Source organism: Harpia harpyja, chromosome 22 (assembly GCF_026419915.1).
Source record: "Harpia harpyja isolate bHarHar1 chromosome 22, bHarHar1 primary haplotype, whole genome shotgun sequence".
In the NCBI taxonomy this organism is placed as follows: Eukaryota; Metazoa; Chordata; class Aves; order Accipitriformes; family Accipitridae; genus Harpia; species Harpia harpyja.
In genome coordinates this window covers 2,321,875-2,344,303 of record NC_068961.1, presented here as the reverse complement: position 1 = coordinate 2,344,303, position 22,429 = coordinate 2,321,875, and the positions used below count along the sequence as shown (strand labels likewise).

The 22,429-nt window shown below is 39.8% G+C and overlaps 1 protein-coding gene across 1 annotated transcript in view; it reads left to right on the top strand.

Moving 5' to 3' along the window:
- EGFL6 (EGF like domain multiple 6) overlaps positions 1-14,366 on the top strand; it is a 42,317-nt gene extending 27,951 nt beyond the window's left edge. Inside the window, exons 8-12 of the mRNA XM_052774112.1 lie at positions 167-493; positions 8,879-8,959; positions 10,877-10,963; positions 12,318-12,583; positions 13,750-14,366. Of these exons, the coding sequence (XP_052630072.1) occupies positions 167-493; positions 8,879-8,959; positions 10,877-10,963; positions 12,318-12,583; positions 13,750-13,845 (857 nt within the window). The 3' untranslated portion in view covers positions 13,846-14,366. The remainder of the gene's footprint in view (positions 1-166; positions 494-8,878; positions 8,960-10,876; positions 10,964-12,317; positions 12,584-13,749) is intronic.
- Positions 14,367-22,429: the final 8,063 nt, after the last annotated feature.

Genomic DNA, 22,429 nt, shown 5'->3' with positions numbered 1-22,429 from the left:
GCATGTGTATTCAGTTCTGTGCAGAGCTGAACTTATATCTCATAGTAGAGAATTTGGCTACATGGGTCTCTGGACATTGTAAAGGACACCACAGTGCCATTTATAAATGTCATCATTGCTGAATGATTCCTTAGATGAATGCTTAATATTTTCTTCTTGGTTCTAGTTATCCCTGAAAAGTCAGTGAAGGAAATTGCAAGAATCCCTGGAACAGCTCAGGACAGAATTAAGAAACTTCTTGCACATAAAAACAGTGTGAAGAAGCATGAAACAATCAAAAATGCGATCCCAGAAGCAGCCGTGACACCGTCTTCTAAGACCCACTCGCAGTTATTGGACTATGAAGGTGGTATTGATCTTGGTGGGAGCTACAATGAGGAAGAGAAAGAAACTGAAGCTACTGCAGAAGAGGAGGCAGAAGAGTCAGACGAAGAGAAGGAAGATTTTGAGAATCAAATTGCCCATGAGCGAAGCCTTAGAGGAGATGTCTTTTGTAAGTTTCTTCATTTTTTTAAAAATCTGGTTTCCATGTAAACACTAACAAAACCATCAAGAAACATGACAGCCATTTTATCAGAATTTACTTGTAGAAAATGAAAAGCAACCTAACATACCTACTGGTGAGACTAAAGGTATCGAATCTCCCTTTTAGGGGAATCTGTCTGCAGTCAATGTGAGCAGAGGAGGAGTGCACCATCCTGGCAGGTGCTCTGCAGGCTGTGCTTTCAGAGCAGCTTAGACATAGCACCCAGCTTCTCCCCATTTTCTTCACAGAAGCCCCAGTAAAACAAGATAGTGTGCTGCTTCATTATGAGTAAGACAATAATTAGCTTTGATTCATGATAGGTATAATCATCACCCTAAGTAGTGTGCATTGTTCACAGGAAAAACATAGGCTTTGGTGTCTTAGTGTTTCAAATGATATAGACCGTATAATAGGTACCACTGTTGTGCATGCCATTCCCAACTAAAAAATAACTACGTGAATCACAGAGGGGATTTTTTATCCCTTTTGTTCAAATATGAGAGTTTATCTGAATGGACACTCAAATTTAAAGCATTTGATGGTATTTGAGCAGGAGTCTTGCTTAATTTCTGACATTAGTCATTTATCAGGAAGATTGACAGAGGGTTCCTCAGTCTGCTTTCAGGTGTTTCCTTCCAACTATTATCTTGTATGCTATGCAATTTCTTGCTGTGTTCTTTAAAGTTTTCAGCTGCCTTTTAATTGGTCTTTTGTACATCTGGCTCAGTTAAACATTCTTGAAGGTAGTGGCAAAAACATGTAATATGAAAAATACACCCTGCTAACAGTTTATTCATGATACTCTCTCTTTTCAGAAGTATAGAAAAATAATAAATATTATCCCACAGGAATTAAAATTATGCACCATATTTCATAATGATAAAAATGAACACAAATGAAGTTTAAGTTAGCATTCAAATTGTTGCTCTTTGATTTGAAAAGATACATAATTTTTTTAAAGGAAAGATTATTTTAAAGTCCTCTGGAAAAAATGGTCTATAATATTGCTACTGTAAGAAAGCCAAGAAAAAATGTGATTATTCATCTAAATACATTTGAGAATACTTCTTTGCCAAAGGCACAGTTCGCCTAAAACTGCCTTTTTTTGGTTTTCAGCAGTAATTGGCCTCTTTCAGTTCAGGCTAACGGTATAGACTAATACGGCTTCCCCAAATTATGCTAGTGAGCTGATAAACAGAGTGAAGTCAGGGCTTTGTTCACCAACCTCCCCCCTTCCTGCAAATATTAACAGTGAGTGCTTATGGCACATTTCAATTTTGCTGACAATACCAAACCGGGGAGAGCGACCCACACGCTCAAGGGCAGCGCTGCTATTACGAGGGACCTGGCCCGGCTGTGGAAATGGGCTGACAGGAACGTTGTCAAGTTCAACAAAAGCAAATGCAAAGGGAGAGAAAAGCCTTGTGCAACATTACAGACATGGGGTGACTGCTTAGGAAGAGGCTTTGCAGAAAAAGGGAAGCGGCTCTTCCCCTCCTTTTGGCGCTTCAGAGACCACACCTGAGGCGCCGTGTCTGGGTTTGGGCTCTCCGTTACAAGACGTATGAGGACATACTGTACTGGGCTACGTGACGTGACGCGGTTGCAAAGGGTGGATCATGTAACCTTCTTTTTGAGTACTCGGTGCTACACTATTTGGAATGCAATCATTTCCCAGATTTCAGTTTGAGTGAGGGCACACGGGGAAAATCCTCTGTCCATAGGACAAGCCAAAAAATATACCAGAGATTTTTGTCATGATGTTTGGTGAGATTCTTTTTCAAGGAATTTCTCAACCAAACCAGGACATTTGAACACCGTATACCTGGGCCAGGCAGAGACTACTTGTCTCTACAAAATTGCCACTACAACTGACAGCAGTGACAGCACTGAATATTATTGCTTGAAAACATTAAAGCACTGGGTTTTATCTGTATTTTTGCCTATGCTGCCTTTGTTCCAGTCACATTGGGTTGGGCTGGAATTTTCCATTATTAATATAAGGGATTTATATGCTGAACATGCTAGAGAGATTTTATTTTGCCAGGGGATACTGGCAGAATGTCGGTGTGCTTCTTGATACAGGGATACTAGTATGCCCAAGATGTAGTTTCCTTAAGTATGTGAACCCTGTATGATTTACGGCTTTCTTGTTTGATACCAACTGTGTATAGGACTTAAGGCACTGTGCCATTTGCATTTTTCTTTCAGGATGGGTTGCCTATGTTAACAGTGTTTCCTTTCCTTTTACATTTCAATATGCTATACTTGATCCTTGTAATTATAAAAATTCAGTCATGATTTAGGCACTTAATTGCTTGAACGTTTGGCTTTAAAAACACTTTCATTTTTAATGATACTGAATAATCCTTTGGAGTACATGATTAGCTCAAATTTACAGCTCATAAATTTACACATCAGTTTTTTTCCTCCTCTGCTGATGTCTAATTAGCAGTGATTCCTTTACTACCACGTTAAGTTCATCCATATAATCCCCTCAAGTATTCACATAGCATCTGCTTTTTGTATTATTAATATTGGTATTGTTTGTCTTCCAGGAAGAGTAGTTAATTAGGAAAAATGGATAGGTCACACTTTTCAGAGATCCTAATTATTATTTTAAAATTTATGTATTATTTTATCATAGTAGTTTTACTACATAATAAATATATAGGGAGCCACAGAAAAATACTGTCGGGAAAAAAGTAATTATTATATGGAGATTGAAATTATTAAAATAGGCCAACTATCAAAATACAGGACCTTCATGAAAACTACTACTCAGGTTTTTTTAAAAACACAATAGTTAAAGAGAGCAAAGTGAAGCCCCCAACACTTAAGAAATGTCAAAATTAAGGTCATCAGTGAAAACTTAGATATTTTTCTTATGATACAGTCTGTAATGACTTTAAATGCCTATTTTCCATGGAATCCTTACCTTGTTCAGTGTGAAGGAAGGACCTGTCCTGCTGTGAAAGGTGCAGTTTAATAAATAGGACTCTGTCCTATTGATTGCAGAAATTGCAGATGTATAGGAAATGAGAGTAAACCAAAGTATTGGAAAGCTCCTTACTGTGCGAGAAATGTCCTTTTTGTACATGGAAGAAGACAGAAAGAGGTGGACCAAAGTGCGTGGTTATAGAAGCAATGACTGTACAGCTGCTACACTCCAGCTAGAGGTGAATTTACAGTGCACAACCTTAATTCTGTCATCTTCTAACGTTTCAGTGCTTTTCATATACCATTCATAATCCAGAATGGTATTGCCAACTGTAACTAAATTCCATATTCTGTACTTTATCAGTTTATGAAACTTATATCATGCTTAAAACACTCCTGTAGTATCACGCAGCTAGCTGGAATGATAAAGAGGTTTTGGTTTTCTGGTTTATTTAGCAATACTAAAAGTGGACTGTTTCCCTTATGGGTTCTAGGCTCTTAATTCTGAACAAGAGCACACTCTCAGTTAATCAGGATGTTTGCTCATAATCTTATTCTTCTCTGATAATTACACCACTGTGTGAGTGAATAATGCTCAGTCCACAGCTATAGACAAAAGGCTTAAAAGATGTCAGACATCTGGCAAAGGTAATTCTTTCAGAGGAGGATGTGGTAGCAGAGATGTGGCATATGCCTTTGAGTCCTACATAGTGATGTAGTGTATATATGGGAAGCTAGTCTTCATTTTACTACCTCTTATATTCTGCTTGAATTTTTTACAGTACCCACTGTGGTTTTCTGGGTTTTTTTTATAGGCCTTGAACATCACAGAGCAGTGCTAGAAAGACAGCGAGTACCATTTTTGTGAGAGTTTCCACAATGCTGCAGTTTCAGACACTTTAGAATTCTACAAGTTAGAATTACTAACAGTGAGTTACTTTTCCCAAATTTTGCATGCTATTTTTACATTTAGACTAAGTAGACTACCTAGGCAAAACCAGGCATAGGCATTTTCCAGGGGAGAGAAAAATCAAACAGCTATAACAAGAAATAAAAATATACCACAAGAAATAAAAATATACCACATTGCCCACAACTAGCACACTTAAACACATGGGTGCTTATATTCTACTATATACTTGTTCTTCCAGTATAGCTGCCTCAGCAAGAGCTCAATGTGATGCCACAGATGATTTATAAGGAATACAATCCCACTAACAGGGAAAAAAAAGGAATTAAAGCTTTAAGGATAGCACATGCATTACTGCAGACAAATAGAAAATTACTTCCAAGCTATAAACCAAGCCATATTTTTTCAGACAAAACCGTCATTTCCAAATGCACTATAAGTAATTTTATATATAGCAGTTGACAAAATATATACAGCAGTTGGCAAAGCAGAGCGGTGAAACCAAGTGCACATAAAGGAAGATCTATCAGTTTTTTCAGTAAGCTCCTTTAGCACCACAGAGTCACTTACCGGTGCTTTTGTACTGTTTCTGAAGGGTGCCCATATAACAGTGCTCCACAGACCTATTCTACTGAGCTCTGCTTGTTGGGTTTGGGGTTTTGGCTTCTTTTTTTTAATTTATTTTTTACTTTGAACCTTTTAATATTGCAGCTCAGTCCAAGCAGTGCTTTTCCAGATGTGCTCCTCAAGCTTCCTATTGCTTTCATGATCTCTTTGGCCCTTATTTGACATACAGATGGGCTTGAGGGTCTGTCTTCGTGGTACCTTTCAGGCAGACCTGAGCTCACTCCAGTTGTGCTCCAAGCAAGCCAGGTGCAAGCCAGCTCCCAACAAGAAGTCATGCCGTCAGAACTGGTGCAACTGGCAGACCCGTGCCAACAAACCTGTTTGACAGGCGGAGTGAACTGGTATCTGCCTGCACTTCTTGGAAGACACTGCTGTGCGCTGTACGAAAGAATATGCTTGAACCTAACTAGCTCTTTTGCTGTATCTTTTAGTGGCAGTCTGTTATCTTTCTTTACTTTCTTGTCTAAAGGTCCCCGGGCAGGAGGATGGCTAGGAGGTGGCTCTCAAACCTCACCTATTTCATTACGCGCAGAGCTCCCTGTAAGCCTGGTGGTTTTAAAGTGGAATTCTGGTTTCATGTATAAATGTGTTTCTAAATCCCCTTCATGGCACTCTATTTAGCCACGTTTATACTAGAACAATGTCTGAATGCTTCTTTTCAGCACTACTTTCTCATTTTCTGAGGTTATTGCTAAGAAGTGTTTCTATGATTGCAGACATCCTCAGTAGTTTCAGAGCTGTTTTATGTGAGTCCTATTATTTTTTAGGGAAGTACTTTCAGCCAGACAGAGCTGGCTGGGGCTGTTCTATTTTGCAGAGTTTCTTTCCTTGCTGCAGTTCCTGATATATAATACAGTTTGTCAATTGACAAACTGCATCTAACATAGCTCAGAGATTCCTCCTCCTCAGAACAGGGGCATTACTCAGATACGTGTCACAGATAGCAACGCTGAATTTCTTGCAGATGCAAGAACCTGTGTCACCAACATGGTGGCTGTTCTCAGGATCAGAACATCACCAGTTTATTGACGCTCAGTTCATCGTAGACATTCATAGACACAACTCCTATGGAAATTGGGGGTAGTTAGTTACACAGGTACTGAAGACCTGGGCATTAGTTCTCTCTGCCACTAATTCCTGCTGATAAGATCAACCCATCTTACCTCCTAAGAGTATCATGATGACATCAACAGTTAAGAATGTATGGCACCACAGTACAAAGGGTTTTATATGTAGAGATTATATAGTACCTAGTGCTGCAGGTAAGTAGATGGGTGGGCACTAGCAGTACAGAAAGAAGGATAGACTCTGCTGTGCCTGAAGTGGGAGGTATACGAGCTTTTGGTGGTGACAGTATGTTCTTAGGGAACATGAGACAAGGCCTGCCTTTCTGCAAGCACCACTTGACAGCAGAAGAGCTGAAAAGAGCAATCCTGACTCCTGCGTAGTACTTAGGAGGTGGTAAACTTTGGACCCTGTCTATGTCCAATGATGGTCTGATGTAAAATGTAGGCACATTCCGAGTAGTAAGGTTTCTTGGAAAGCTTTCTGTAAGCTGAAGCTTACAGTTTCTCATAATATGCAGCTGATACCTTCCAGTAAGTGAAGAACTGGAGTGTAATGCCTGACACTGAAAACAAAAATAGATTTGGATACAAAATTTGGCTTTTTTTATGTGCATGACAGTTCTTCTCTTGAAGAATCTGCAGCACACAGCTACACCTGCAGGTATATCCCTCAAGTGAATTCAAGTGTAATTCAATAACTCAATAAATAAATCATTCTGGCAGCTGTTGTCTTCTGTTAAATCACTCCACTCTTTCCAGAACTGATCACATTTTAATAGCTCTCTTCATTTTGGCAAGGGTTTTCACAGCCTGAGCCTCTTTCACTAAGTATGAGGCAAATTTTATGGCATGACAGTAAACTTGACACCTAATCTCTGTGGCTGTTCCTAAATGTGTATCTGTAGACATGTATTAATTTGGAGAAAGATGTATTAATCCTTGCCTTAAGTAAGAATATTATCCAGGTGATTTAAGCAATGGTCTGGCTGAGGGGAAGGCTGCAAGGGCAACAAGAGAGGACACGCTCCTGGCAATTCATCAGAAAGCTTGTAAGATTGCACGAGTCTTCTTTCTTGGCTCAATTCAGCACCTCTGGAAGTGCCTCCAGGGCCTCTTCATCAGCGTGTGTTTTCTCTGTGTACATACAGAGCAATTTTTGACAGTTTTGAAGGAGAAGAAAGGTTAAAGAGATGGCACTGTCTTTATGGTGCTAGGAGGCTCTGGATTGCAGTGGGTTGTAAGTATATTCTTAAAACTGAGTATGTGTTTACGACTGTGAGTATGTTGCAGTATTTCGATGGAAAGCCCTAGGTCAGTGGAACTCATGGGAACAAACTTTCCTCTGAACAAATGTGTGTGCATGTGAAAGTAATGACTTGTAAAATATTTGGCATTTGCAACTTTCTAATAGCATGTATGATACAATGCTGAGTAGGGAAAAGTCATTTCCATAGCTCCTATCATTTGGCACTGTTGAGGAAGTCTGAGCTTTTCTTAGCGTTGCTGCCCACCTGGTGTGCTTGAAAAGTGAACTTCAGTCTGTCAGGCTTTCCACTCACACCTTCTGTAAGCAGTAATCCAAAGGATCCTCCCTCACTCCTCCTCTAAAATGGCACATTTCAGCTCCTTCTGTTTTCATAGGTGTGTATGTATATATCATAGGTATCATCTGCGTACGTTTTTGCAAAGGATAGAATCCTCTGCCAGTGAAAGCAGATCTTCCCCTTATCTATCTCATGTGTGATTAGTCACTTACACAGGCTCTGCACAAAGAAGTTGAGACTATAATTTTTTTTTAGTGAGTGCACTTCTCTGTTAATCACTTCAAATAGTACAAAAGAAGCTTAATCACAGAGCTTTAAAAATACTTAGAGTATTTTAGAGTATTATTTAGAGTAAATAAGAGTTTGCGAGTGTCTCTATCTTTGTAGCTCATCAGACGGGAGAAGTTTTGCCTTGGTCTCAGAGGCTGCTGCTGAAAAACAGTGCTTCTTGAGTAACTACCTCCTTTAGGCCAGTATCTTAGGGAATGCACCTAACATTCATTGTCTGTGCTGCTGTACCGACTCTTCCAGTTTGGCACAAGACACGTCAACCAATTTTTACAAAAGAACTTGTTCAGGGGTTCCCACCAGGACTGGTTATCAAAACATCAGGCTGTGCTTGCCAGCTGTTGCAGGGAGGGTGAGGAAGAGGTCGGGCAGTCGCTGCACCCTTCCTTCCCAACAGACAGCAGAGCTGACCAGCTTTGCAGGACAACATGTACCCCAGCAGAGAGTACGGCTTCAGAAAAATAATTTCCTGGGGCTTCTGTTACAGCAGCACCAGCTATCACTTACCTGAATACAGACCTGTGGGCCTTTGAACTCCCGATGTTTGTAGCTTTTATGAAGTCTCTGATATTACCCATTTTTTGAGGCTGCTTTTAGCAAAGTGCTGCCAAGCCGTTGAGCCATTGTCTTCACTGTCTGGTAGAGTTCAGGTACTTTGATTATTAGTTGAAGTTTTGTAGCAGTAAAGCAGATCACCACGCCAAAGAAAGACCATGTTCACCATTTTATGACCTTGTGAATCTTGTAGCTCCGTTGCCCACAGCTTAGAAGGCACAGCGCTGTGGAAAACAGCAATTAAACAAAGTCTTAAAATTCAGAGTTAGTATCTAACCGGGGTTAGGAATGTGACTTTGGTGGTGGAGTGGAAAACACATACACTGAGTTATTCAAATAAATGATGGCAACTGGTATAAGGAATAAAGTTCCATCTTCTGTTCCCGTGATGACTCAGCACTTGACAAGTTCCTTTCCCTAGTTCCCAAGGTGAAAGAAGCAGCTGCCTTCAGCCCTCTCCTGGCACAGAGGAAAGTTCCAGTGCCGAGACCAGAGCAAGAAGGTACATTATTTTTATTCTACAGTATTTATTTTCCTGTGTATTGTGTGTTTTCATGACAACCTATATTAGCCAAGCCAGAACCAGTTTAAAAGCCTTTAACATAAAGCAAAGGTTTGGTGAGTGCGTTAGAGACAGTATCTGGCCAAACCGTTCTGCCGGTTCCAATGTGAGAAGCTGTTTTTGTGTCCTTTTCAAAACATACTTTAACTGTTTATAAGCCATGTATAGAAAGTTTCCCTGCATTGAAACTTGACTTGTAACTGAATTTCACATGATTTATTTCATAGTAATGAAAAAATAAAGTCATTTCTATAGTCTATAAAATGAAACCATGTTAGAAGAGCATTGCATAGCACGCAACAATATGCAATGTTCTTCAGCCATATTCTCTTGGTTTTTCTCCTGGTCCTCTGTCCGAAGTCAATAGGAGTTTCCCCTGAGCAAGACTGAATAAATATTTATCCTGAATCTTAAATAGCCTGGCTATGAATTTATGATAGTTCCCAATTAATCACTAAGTCCTGCGGATATCAGAGTAAGATGATACTACCTGTTCTTTCTCACATTAAAAAATTGTTGCAAAATCACTCGGGAGCATACAAGGTCCAAGACCTGTCAATTTATGTACACAACTTAAGCTTCTGCCATGCCTTAGGAAACTGCTTCATGCACTTCCAAACAGAAAGCTTCACTGCCTCTTGGAAACTATATATACACTTGTAGCTCTGGTCAAAGCAGAGGATAAAGGCAGATCAAAGGGCACCCTACCCCTCTCCTGGTGGGAGACAGTTTCCCTGTGATGGACAGAATCATGAAGCTGACTATAAGGACCTGCTTACGAGAGCCATGGAAAAAACGAGAATCCAAAAGGGGGGACTGAGAGATTGTATTGAGCTGATGCATTTACAGGGCAGCAGCATCCTCCTGGGGAGTTCCCAGCCAAGTGGGCAGGGGCTGAAATGATGGGATTGGCTGTAGCTGAGATTATTTTTAGGACAAAACCAATCCACAAATCCTTCCAAATCTTAAAGAAAACAAACCAACACAAAATAGACAGATGTGCTGGCTGACATTAAGGGTCAGATACTGGGTTTTTTCCAATTCAGAAAGCAGTAGTCTCAGAAACAATGGATTTATACAGTAAAGCTCTCTAAATGCCATGTACTGCACTTCTTTGTCTCATGATAAAATACATGAAAAGAACAAGCAGGATGCTTCTTTCTGAGGAAATTCAGATGGCCGACGTATTATTCTTAATCTGATCTGTTATGCTTGCATTGCACAGTGTTTCTTTCTTTGTGTATGTAATGCTTTTCATCTGCCCCGTCACGATGGCTGTGGGGTGCTCTGGGTGACACCCTTTTTCAGTGTGCTCTAAAGGCCAAGTGATTTGCGCTATTCCCAGCTCCACGTAGTATGAGTATCAACTGCTGACTTAAAGTATTCCTCTCATGGGAAGCCAGCTTCTCTCTTTCAATGGACAGAACTGGAGCTTGAGCATCTCAGCTGATTACAACTACAGCAGTGTAACAAATGGAGAGAGGAAAGCTCCGAAGTTGGCAGATCCCAAACCATTTATGATGCTAGAGTTCAAACCCAACACCTCCAACTATACTTGGTGATCAGCAGGCACTCAGTATACAGAAGTCACAGCATATAAACTCATGTGCACATGGGAGATTGGCAGTAAAAAGACAACAGATTTTCCTGTGAGTTAGAGAAAGAATTACTACATAAATTCTAATGTTTTGCTTTTTTGCAATTTAATCTAGGTCAGCACTATCTGAACTCAGTAGATAATTTTAGAATTACCTATACATTAATAACTGGGTGAATAAAGAGCAAATTATTTTTATCAGTACTTACGATATAGTGCTCCTCTTATCTCTGAGTCTCCATTGCCAATTTTTTTTTCAGTTGATTGCAGCTTCAGCCGAGGGGTCTGTGACTGGAAACAAGATGCTGATGATGACTTTGACTGGAATCCTGCTGATCGAGATAGAGGTATTTAAATATCTGTCCTCTAGCTATGCTTTGATTTGACGGCTCACCCCCTCCAAAAAAAGGGGGGATGGAGGGGAAAACAGAATCAAGAATTAGCTTTCCTATCAGTGGCTTATCTTTATAAAACAAGAAAGGAGGCAGAGAATGCTGGGAATAGAAATTGTTTCTTTGAAATATCCAGTGGCAACTGGTAATCAGCAACGTATTTCAACAGAAACAAATCAAAAGATGAGAAAAATTATTAGAATATAACTGTTGGGAATTGCAAGGTACAAGGCAATGGAAACCTTATTAGTTACGCGTTGTGTCTCTCCAAGACTGGTAGGGCATTTAATCACACATCTGCCATTTAGATGGATGTGGCGGTGTAGTCACTCACATGGCTTAGACAGCACTGTGATAACTGCTCAGAAATCTCAAACTCTGCAAGGCAAACTAGTGATGGCATTCCTCAGAATGAGCCAAGGGCAGGGGGCTCTTCAGGAACAACCGATACCTGACCTGGTACCAATGGCAGGCCTGCTAAAACCTGAGAAAGAGCTCCACGGGTGCGATGTGTGACTGCTGTGCGGGTGTCTATAAAAAGGGGTGGCTGAAGAAACTCATTTGAGAGGATGTCTCTTCCCCCGTGATACAGGAAATGTTGCAGAAGCTGCAGTAGGGACCAGTGGATCCTGCAGGTTCTGCAGGCCACTTGCTCCAGTTCCTCCACACGCAATCTCTTCCTCTTCCCTCACAGTCGTTCCATCCCAGTCTTTCTTCACTAATCCTTCCTCTCCTGCTCCGTATATTTCCTTTTCCCCAAGTCCCTTCTCTGTGCTGTCACTTCCAGGAAGACCTTACCCTGACCTTACCCTGTCTCCCCAAACTTACATCTGCTGATTATTACTTTATTTATGGGCCCAGATGTTTTAGCCCTTTATCACTTTGTGTGTCTGCATAATTTCATTGGTCCTCCAGGGTTTGGGGAATAAGTTATCAGTTCCTTTATGAGTTTGTCATCACTGCAGAGGACAGTGGAAATGGTCTGACCACAGAGGCGCAGCAGCACGTTTCAGGCTGTTGCATTTGAAAAACTGAGATGGTTTTGCCTTTGAAAGGTAGCACAAGGAAGAATGACTGTAATTGCCAGTGAAATATGTACTCATCTCGTCTGTAAACTGATCTGACTTCCAGATCAGAGAAGCTTATTCCTTGAAAAGTACACTTCCCTGCTGCTTTTCTCCAGTCTGATTTTAAATTATTCCAGTAACACAGCTTCCATGTATTTTCTTAGCAAATATGTGTTCAATTTGCTAATAAATAACACAAGTCCGTTAAAGATGCATTTTCCTTTTTTTTTTTTTGTTACAAGGTGATGGGTACTACATGGCAGTTCCAGCTTTTGTGGGGCACAAGAAGGATATGGGGCGTCTAAAACTTCTCCTCACCGACCTCAAACCGAAGAGCAGCTACTGCTTGATTTTCAGTTATCGGCTTGCTGGCGAGAGAGTGGGGAAACTTCGAGTGTTCCTGGCAAACAAAAAAACTGCTCCTGTCTGGGAGCAGAACAAAGGAAAAGATGAAAGGTGGAGAACTGGAAAAGTAGAGATATTTCAGGGGGCTGAAACAACCAACAGTGTAAGTATAACACAATTTATAAGCCGAATACCATAATCAACAGCTTAATTTCCAAATCCTCAAGTGTTCCACCAACTGTTCTGTAGGCATAGCTTACTGGCAATTGAAAGGCTTATCTGAAAGGGGAAACAGGAACACCGATTTTAGGAGGCAGAAGTTATTACTGGTTGTAATTTCAGAACTGAATTACCCCAGTTGGTTAGAACATTGATGCCAGTAATCCTGTCATTTTGTAAAAACTGCATCAGATCATAAATTAACACAAACAATGAAAATCTCTGTTTAATATCTCATGCAAGAGAAGCATACACATATTCCTGGAAAAATGAAAATTATCCCTGTTTCATAGAAGAGGATGCTCTCAAACCACACTAAACCAGGTAATTAGTGCAAAAGGAGACATCACGTATAATCAAGGATGGGCATTCGCCCTAGGAGCAGGACATACTAGCCAACAGGGAACATCATTGTGCACAGAAAACTGCCTCCATCAGGGATTCAGCAAGTTTCTCCTTGAAATGCTAGGGCCTGGTTTTCATTTATGTGACTGAACATTTTCAGTGCTGTGTAAAGGCTTCTACTGTATAACTGAATACTGGGAGTATAAATGAAATGCAAGCTCTTTCAAGGTTCTTTGCACTACTGGAATGATGTAGAAAAAACCCTTACACAGATGAGAATCAGACTATAAAATAAAAGCCCAGGCATCCTATTCATAAAAATGAACATACTCTCCATATATAGTACACACACTATACTATATATAGAGAAAGAATAAATATATATATAGTATATACACCCAAAACCCAAGGATTGAAATAGATGGAAAATGAACAGTTGTAATGTCTTCAAGAAAAGGAGTGCACCAACGTTACATACTGTGATAAAACTACACTATTGTAATAGGATTTCACTCAATTTGCATTTTGTCAATGAAAATAAGTAATCTTGTTAAAGGAATCCATTTGGTATTGTAAATCTGTGCAGAGGATTATCAGTCTAGTTCAATAATGCACAGAAACACTAAAAACGGCAAGGATTTAGGTCATTAAGTCCTGTATTGTGATAAAACACTCCTCAGACATAGCACTATAACTAATTAAGAGTTGCTAAATGGTTGGATAAACTACATTTTCACTGTTAATACATCTCTTTTCTTATGACAGGTCACTTTTGAATCAGAACGTGGGAAGGGCAAAACTGGAGAAATTGCAGTGGACAATGTTATACTAATTTCTGGTCTATGCCCAGAAGATACCTGATAATGGATATTTGAGTATACTGGATTTAATCCTATTTTTAATATTTGCCTTACTAGTAGTGTATTTTTGTATCATTTTCTTTATGAAAAACCAAAACCATAAAGACTGTGCCTTGAATTTAATGCAGCAATGAAAACAGAAAAACTGACATCTGCAAGATGCAGAGTACACTTTTTTATGAATTATTCTAATACATGCTTTGAGTGTAGCACTACTGTATTTTATAATTCAAGGTCAGGGTTTCTGAAGTATTATTTGTCTAGCTTTTTTACAAATTCTACATACTTTTATTCCTTGAAGTTCTTTTCAAGGCTACTCTTAAGTCTTCTATTTCATTTCTTCTACTCTACAAGAACATGAAGCAGTATTTAAGAGGATGTTACTACTTCTGGTGACGTAATTTTAACTTCCTACTTAGTGTGTAGATATTCAACCTATTCAAGTAAGAGGAAAGAGAGAAGCTTTATTTCCTTCTTGATGGAGCTACGCAAGTTGTAAGTGGAGTCATGTCTTTGAGGAATATTTTCATTACTAATAAAGTATGTAAAATATCTTGTTTGTCATCAGTGTCTGAGTCTGTTATGGAGGCTCACACAATCACATTCAACAGGTGTTAAAAGTCAGATTTATTCTTCAGTAAAAAGTTAGTTAGAACTCCGGTAACATTTGTGAACCACAGGCTCAATGATGTAAGGGGAATTAGTACCACACAGCCAACTTAAGAATTCTTAAGATTTAAAAATGATGACTCAAAATGCGCGTGTCACTCACCTAAAAGATGAGGGCTCTCAGCCTCGAGGAGCTACCTAGGGCAGCGTCCCAACCCAAGGGGAGAGTCCCCGGCTGCAGACCCGCTGCTCCGAGGAGGACCGACGGACTCAAAACGTCCTCCGGCGGGACCCCGCTTAGACCCTTGTCGCATCTGACCCGGGGTCGTTTTAATCCCCATTGGCCAAAAGGTCAACGCTTGTCTACCTGCGTGTGTCAGACCTGTCAGTTCCATTTTCAACCTGCGGCCTCTGGGGTTTGGGGTTTTTTCCTCCTCTCCTCCCTGCCCGGAGAAGTTTCGTTTCTTGTCGGGGCGGGTGTACCTGCCAGAGTCTCACACAAATAACTACTTAGAAGTTATCCCTTTAAAGTTTTATACGCATTTAATGTTCATCATTGACAGATAATGTTACCAACTGATACTTAAAGACACTAATGAAACTTCACATTATGTACTGTCCTTCAGGAACAAACTGGTGCCTGCTGGATTGCAGGCCTACTTTACCCCACAGAGGTGTGAAAGAACGGTTTTCATTTTCCAGCAGGCAGTGGTCACACAATAAGGCTCCTTCTTATTCAACTGAAAAAAAAAAAAAATCTTTGTTTCAAGTCCCTCTATGTCTCTTCAAACTTCGGCAAAAGGGATGGAGACTATCCACCATCCCCAGGAGCAGGGAGGTGAGCAGAACCTTCTCCCACAAACTAGGAGCTGCCACCCTGCCACACTTGCCCATGCACACACACGTACATGTACACATACACGTACGCGTCTGAGGAGGGTGTAGAATCCAGGTTCCACCTTTTCTGAAAAGAAGACGAATGACAATGCTGTAGAGGACAAGACCATCTTCTTCTGTCTCGTGATCTCTTCTGAAAGTACCCAACAGTCTGGATCCCAAGAGGACAGAGCTGCCCATGGAGAAGCCCTGGTTCAGGCAATGCTCAGTTAAATGTGTGTGCATACATTTTCCTCTTGGTTAGCTCTGTATATCCCCGTCTAGGTTAACTGCTCACTGTTTTTTATTGGTGATGCTCTTTATTTTATTTCTTGTACGAAGAACAGGACATCCAAAAAGAATTGAATAGAATTTTATAGAGAAACACTAAAGAACCCTGAAGAATTCAGCCTATACAAACCTAAGCTTTTTAACAAAATACAACTCCAAAAGTTCAAACACCTTGAATTGCACCTATGAAGCAAGTCAGGGATGCTGGAGACATTTCTTTTTGAAACATGGTATTTTTGCACTTTGCACACAGCTGAGGAAAGAGTAAAGAAGACTGCAAATGTCTGCAAAGTTTACAGTAGCTATGTAATCAGGAAACGCTTGTTCTTTGTTAGAACTGGTTTGTGTTACGAAACAGGCGCTCTGAGAACTGTACATGGACTTCAGCTTTGACATATGAATTTCTTTCCTGATGTCTTCAGAGGTGCTGAGGACATTACAGAAAACGGACTTGAGAAAACCGAACTCTCTATTCTCAGGGCAAAGACCCTGGGAGTTTCAAAGTGAGGGGCAAGTTCCCTCAGTTGTGGATGGGATGCTGACTGTGATCTCAGGATGCCTGAAGAACCTGGTCACAATGAGGCAGAAAAGTGAAACAAGTATTTTTCTGGACTCACTCCTCCTCATCTGACTCTCTGAAGTTGAACTACCCTTGCTGAAGACCGAGAAAATGAAAGATCAATTTTATTGAAATCAAATTCTGTCTAGCTTCAAACAGCAATAACTTACACATACATAGTGCCCATAAAGCCTAAGAAGCCTAAGAATCATTACAGTCTTGAGCATTTAGAGTGCAAATGATATATTTGAAATATATATGTGGAGCAAACCGAGTCTACCTAAAAAAGTACAGCTAGGCATTTATTGTATGTGCAGTTATTTGGCATGCAAAGATAAATACTGCCCGTGGAAGGCATAATATCTAAAGATTATTTGCTCAATACACAAACAATAGAGAGTAAACACAATGAACATGGTCTGATATGGAGCCAGATATGCTGATACTCGTTCGTTGTTGGTTGAATTGTAGCCCACCATGAATCACAACTGTGACAATTACTTTAGTAGTAGCATCCCATCCAAAAGAGAAGACAGAAAGGATTTTTCATTTCATGGAATGAGTAAGAAAATTACTTGCAGAGATCAGTACAGACTGCAGTAGCTGCCATAAGGCTTTCTGTAGTAGATGCAGAAGTTGTTTCTCATTTGTTTGCAATAGATTGTCAGATACAAGATAGCCTGCATCACAGCAGATCATAAAAATAATTCTAGCATAATACGATCTGAAGAGCAAAACTGAAACCTTTTTTGTTGTGAATAAATTCAAAGATAGCTTCTGCAGAAGCAACAAAATAAATCCATTATGTATAGACACTCGTATAAACCACATCAGCGCATCAGCAAATAAACTGGTATTGTGTGCAACATTCATTCAAAAGATGCAACTGCTCAGGGCAAAAGCTACATGTTTCTCCTTCAGATGAAAACAGTTAAAGGGCATATTATGCCCACAGTCATTAATGCTTCAAAATGTTCCTGACAGTTTTCCATTACTGTGAAATGTGAAAACCATTATCTGCTTGATTGTTTTAGACAGCAAGGAAACTGCACTGGGAGTATTTGAAAATGTTACAAGTATGCTATAATCAAGTGGCTTGAACTTTGATAACATCATTTGCAACTCTTAAGTCTGATAATAAACTTGGGAGACAGCACTCTGCCTACAAGTTAATGGAAAAAAAGAGCTTCTAGCCAATTACCCAAATCTATACTACATCCTTCAAAAACTACTCAACAGATGTGATCACTTAATCTTGAAGGTTGTATAACAAAAGGTTTCGATCACTTTTCTTCATCTGCCAAAAGAATTAAAGGAGACATTTCGTCAGCCGTGAATACATGGAAATGCTGAGGCATGTTCCCACAAGATGATTATCTTGTAACCTGCAACTGAAAGGAACTTAAAACATTTTCTGGCTATTAGGTGTTACTTTTATACATTAAATAAGGATTCCCCACTGCAATTTTTCAGGATCATAAAGATGAAGGTAATGGAGAGATGCTTTCAATGACTGATTGCCACTCATATTTACTTCATAATTGCTATACTTTTTAGGACGGAGTCATACACCTGCCATGTACTGGAGGTATTGAAATTCATGACAATATATTAATGAAAAGGTAAATAACAAGAAAGTGTGCATAATAATATATTCGGTCATATGTGTACTGTTACATAAAAGCTCATCACAGCAGAAGATTTTTGATGGAAAAGAATTTCTATTTTCCATAGTTATTAACCTCTCAAATACCTGACTTTAAAGTTTGATTTTAACAAAGTTAGACATTCAGTCTCTGTGATTCTCCTCCTTCCAAACCCCAGCTCTTCAGGAAGTGCGCATTATACAACTGTTGAGAAAACAGAAGCTCCAGGGAAGCTTCTAGCAATCAAGGATACTTTAGGCGAGCTGCTTGCTGTCTGAGGGCCATCACGCAGCGTTCTTGAAGTAGTAACTAGATGTTAAAGAAGAGAGATCCCAAACTGTGATGACCACCCGTAAATCCACTGACTCTCCTCCTGAAGGAACCAGCAAGTAAATCAACTACAAAGTGGTCCTGTGTTCCACCACTGCAGGACAGGGTGGACAGCAATGTCAGTACAGGAAATATGGGAAAAATATATGGGAACTGGGTATGGACATGGGGCATTTTTTGATGTGCTTTTTTTGTCTTTTTGAGTGCAAGTGAGAATTTCAAAGGAAAATGCAATCATTCTCAGATCATTTTCCTTAGAGGTAGGAGCTAATTTGAAGCCGCTGACTATACAGATATAAGGAAGATTTTTTTATTCCTAGTCCACTGCTTTGCAGTCACCCACAATTAATTTTCCCATCCCATTTTCTTGCACAGTTGCTCAGTAACTCCCCTCCTCCAGCGCACCTCCTCCTCCGCCTCCTTCTTCACTGACCTCGGTACCCGCAGAGGGGTTCCTCTCACATTCCAATCCCCCTACTCACTTTCCCCTCTTACATCTGTTCTCCCAGAGGCGCTACCACTGTCACTGATGGGCGCAGCCTTGGCCCGAGGCAGGTCCGACTTGGAGCCGGGGGAGCTTCCAGCAGCTTCTCACAGGAGCTGTCCCTGCAGCCCCTCTCCCGCTACCAAAAAACCCCACCACACAAACCCAAAACACGAGCACTAGGCCATCTGGGGTCCTTGTCTTTACTAGGTCAGTGCCATGATTAATAATTATTGACTTTCTAGATTTTCAAGGATAATGTGATCTAATTCTTCCTAGGCAGGAAATATAAAAATCAGGTTTTAAAGTCAGTGCCAGGAAATGTCGGTAAGTCTGAACAAATCCACTTTATTCAGCCATGCTAATAAAGTGTTTCTGAACTGTTGTCTCCTTTCATTTTGTCTTCACAGTCATATTAGCACGGAGATTTAATATAAAACTATCCCGTGGCCAATTCAGTGCTTTACAAACCTATAAAAAAAGGCTTTATGAGGTATAAATCAAAAAAGATGATGGTTCTCTATAGGATTAATGGTACTTTTAATAATGATATTTGTAATTCTGCCTTTCGTTGATTTTCAGTCAGTAGGCAAGAACATTTTTTAATCATCTATCACAACTTTGGCATTCAAGCTTTTTGCTGAAGATACGGAGACACATTCTGTTCTCAGACATGTTTATGTAAATCTTTTACTCATCTGATTTCATTACTGACACTTTGATTTATGCTGGTGTACGAAGAGCTGACATTGACTTTGCCTCCCTGTCTAGGAGCATTTCTAGCAAGTGACCATTTACCAGTTCTCTCTCAGGTTTTGAGGGAGGGTACAACTTCCTTGATTCCACTTCGTAAGGAACAGCTGCTGCCATTACCTGTGCACAAGGTTTCAGAAAGCTCAAACCACAGCTCCAGTGCCTGTACCCAGCGATTTTAGAGGAAACCCCTGTCCATCAGTCCTTCCCGCCACACCACGTTTTGCCTGAGCTATTCTGAAGAGGCAGTTGTTACAATTCCAAGAATGGACAATAAAAAGGAGAGACTAAAGCTTATCCTTTGAAAAACAAATTGAAGAAAGAAGACTTTAAGGGAACTCACACATATTTTGTTTCAAATAACTTCATTACAAATATTTTGTGAATGGGAGTACATCTCTGCAATATTTCATTGCTAATGTGTTATCAACACACAACATCTTCAAAACTGGTAAAAAAAAGCTTTTTATTTCATTGAAAGAAACTGCGTACCACTGTTCTACTTTCAGTGACTGTGATCTCCTTCATAGATACGGGTGTAAGTTAATAAATAAAGTAATAATTGTGGCAATTTTGCAAGATGTTTCCTGCTTGATGTCAAGCCAGAACTGTTCACATGCGTTCTTATGCTAACGTTGTCTTTTATGTAGATCACATGTGGAAAATGCAAACCTACAGCTCATTTAAACTCAGAAATGTTAAATTTCTACAGTACGTCCAAAATGATGTGTTGTACCATTGTGGGACTATATGACAAAGCATTAAATTACATGATAAAATAGCAGCCTGATATGACATTATGATATGACATAATTTTAAAAATAAAATAAAAAATATAAAAAATAATTTTATAGAATAAATAATACCCAGCCATTTTTTTAAATTTTGTTTTTCTTTAAATAGAACCATTGCTTCAGAAAAAAAAATTTTTTTTAGGGAAGTTTATTTGAAACTGATACTATTCTGTGCAAGAACCTTATGATGAACATTGTTTAACCAGCATTTTTCCAGCTAGTTCTGTGGATATTTAACACTTTATCAGCTGGCAGAATATCTGACTGTTGAATAGAAGCCTGTGTTTTTAGAGAAGCAGATACTTATCACAGCCAATCCTGAAGTCTCAAGGAAGCTGTTGCTGTTAGAGCAGCGCTGATTTTATCCTGAAAAACCATGCAAACACAAAGATATACATATATATCATTACACACATATACACATATGTATGAATATAATGCGTATATAATTTTTATCTTTTGTTTTGTTTTGTTTTACTTCAGGGGCAATTGAAAAAGCATTATTGTCTCTGTTTTATAAATGGGAAACTGGAATAATGATCCCTTATTCTTTAGATTGAAGACGATTTAATGGAGACGCCCCAGCAGCCCTTTGAGTAAGGAACCTGCGTCCAGCAGAGGCATCCTCAGTTCTGACCCCTGCTCAAAGGAGGGCTAATCACGAGGAGCAAGTCATGCTCCTTGTGCCTTCCTGCCAAGGGAGCTCTGTGCCTCTGCAGTAGGCAAGGCACTTTCAGCTGAGGATATAAGGAATCCTACATGTGCTGTGCTCACAATTGTACAGATAGAGAGAGGTTAAAGAAAACTAGCATTCAAAAGTCTTACCCTCGGAGCCCCACACTGAGACTACTGCGAACTCTTGAATGTTGCAATGATAGCTGCTGCTGAGCTCATGACATACGTATGCTGCAAAAATACTTAAAAATACGTAAGACAGGCCATTGGAGGACATGCCACATTTGGACCTGGAAGGCTTGGACTGCATTCCTGTTCTGCCACTATTTTCTTGTGCCAGTTCTGTAAAGTCATGTCATCTGCTTCAAATTCTTGATCTCCTGTTTCATAAAACTATGGACTCTTTGGGATAGCTTTCGCTACCTTTGTTGCTGTATGAGCCACAAAGAAGAGGCAAAAAGGAAGCCCGATCTCAACTGTGGCCTCCAGCTAGCCAGGGCTGACCATCACACCACGCGTTCAGTCACTGACGAATTTGTGAGCTTGGCACAAATACATTGCGAGTAGAGTATTAAGCAGAATTAGCAATCATTTAGGGTTCTTTGTTATCAGTGCATAATGCAACCACTGCAGCACTAGCAAGGAAAGGTTTGACACCACTCAATAATGAACACGGATCACTGGGTCATTACAGTAATTTAATAAATTGCTTATGTGATTTTTTTACGTCCTATATAACAATGCAAGGCTTTCTTTTTCTTTGTGATTAGTACTGGTGATGTTCATTATGTGAAAATAGGGCAAAAGAGGTGTGTCTGCTGTACACGATATTCATGCTGAAAAATTATTTGGTAAGTTCAGTTTACTGTCAGCAGAGGGCAACACAGGCCTCATTAGTGAATAAAACCAAAAACATTTACTAAAAAATCACACCGACTTTTTACTGTAATTGAGAATAAACCCCACCATACAGTTGTAGATTTGCTGTAGAACTGAAGTTCTAGAAGTATTAATCTTTTACAAAATTATTTTGAATGCCCTATGTAAAACATGTATGAAAGAGGAAAGCACGGCAATAAAAGCAATGACAAACACCCTTGCTTTGACTAAAATACAGCAACTTTTAGGTGTTTACTGCCTGATCTGATATGTCCAGCACACTTCATTATATCCAAAAGCAGCTACCCCATGAAGTAAGTTTTACAGTATTTGTTTTCTTTAACCCTGTGTATACCAATAGCTCCATTTGCCATCCAAAAGACTAGTTGGTTATGCCAACAGTAATGCAGTACAGTGTTGAAAATGGTACGTTTTACAATGTTTTTTCTGTTCTCCGCAAGCCTTAGGCACGATGCTCATCTACCCCACTTGGCGTGTCGCACTGTCTTTCCCGAGCTGCGTTTGCTCAAGGACCATGCCATGACCGAGGCTGAAGTTTTAAAATCACCAGAGTATTGATAAAGAGAACGAACTGCTTATTGCTTAATGATTATCTCTCCGTAAATCTACGTACCAAGGACTGGTGTTTGTCAAGGATTAAGCCTGTCAGAGACTGGTACTTGGGAGTG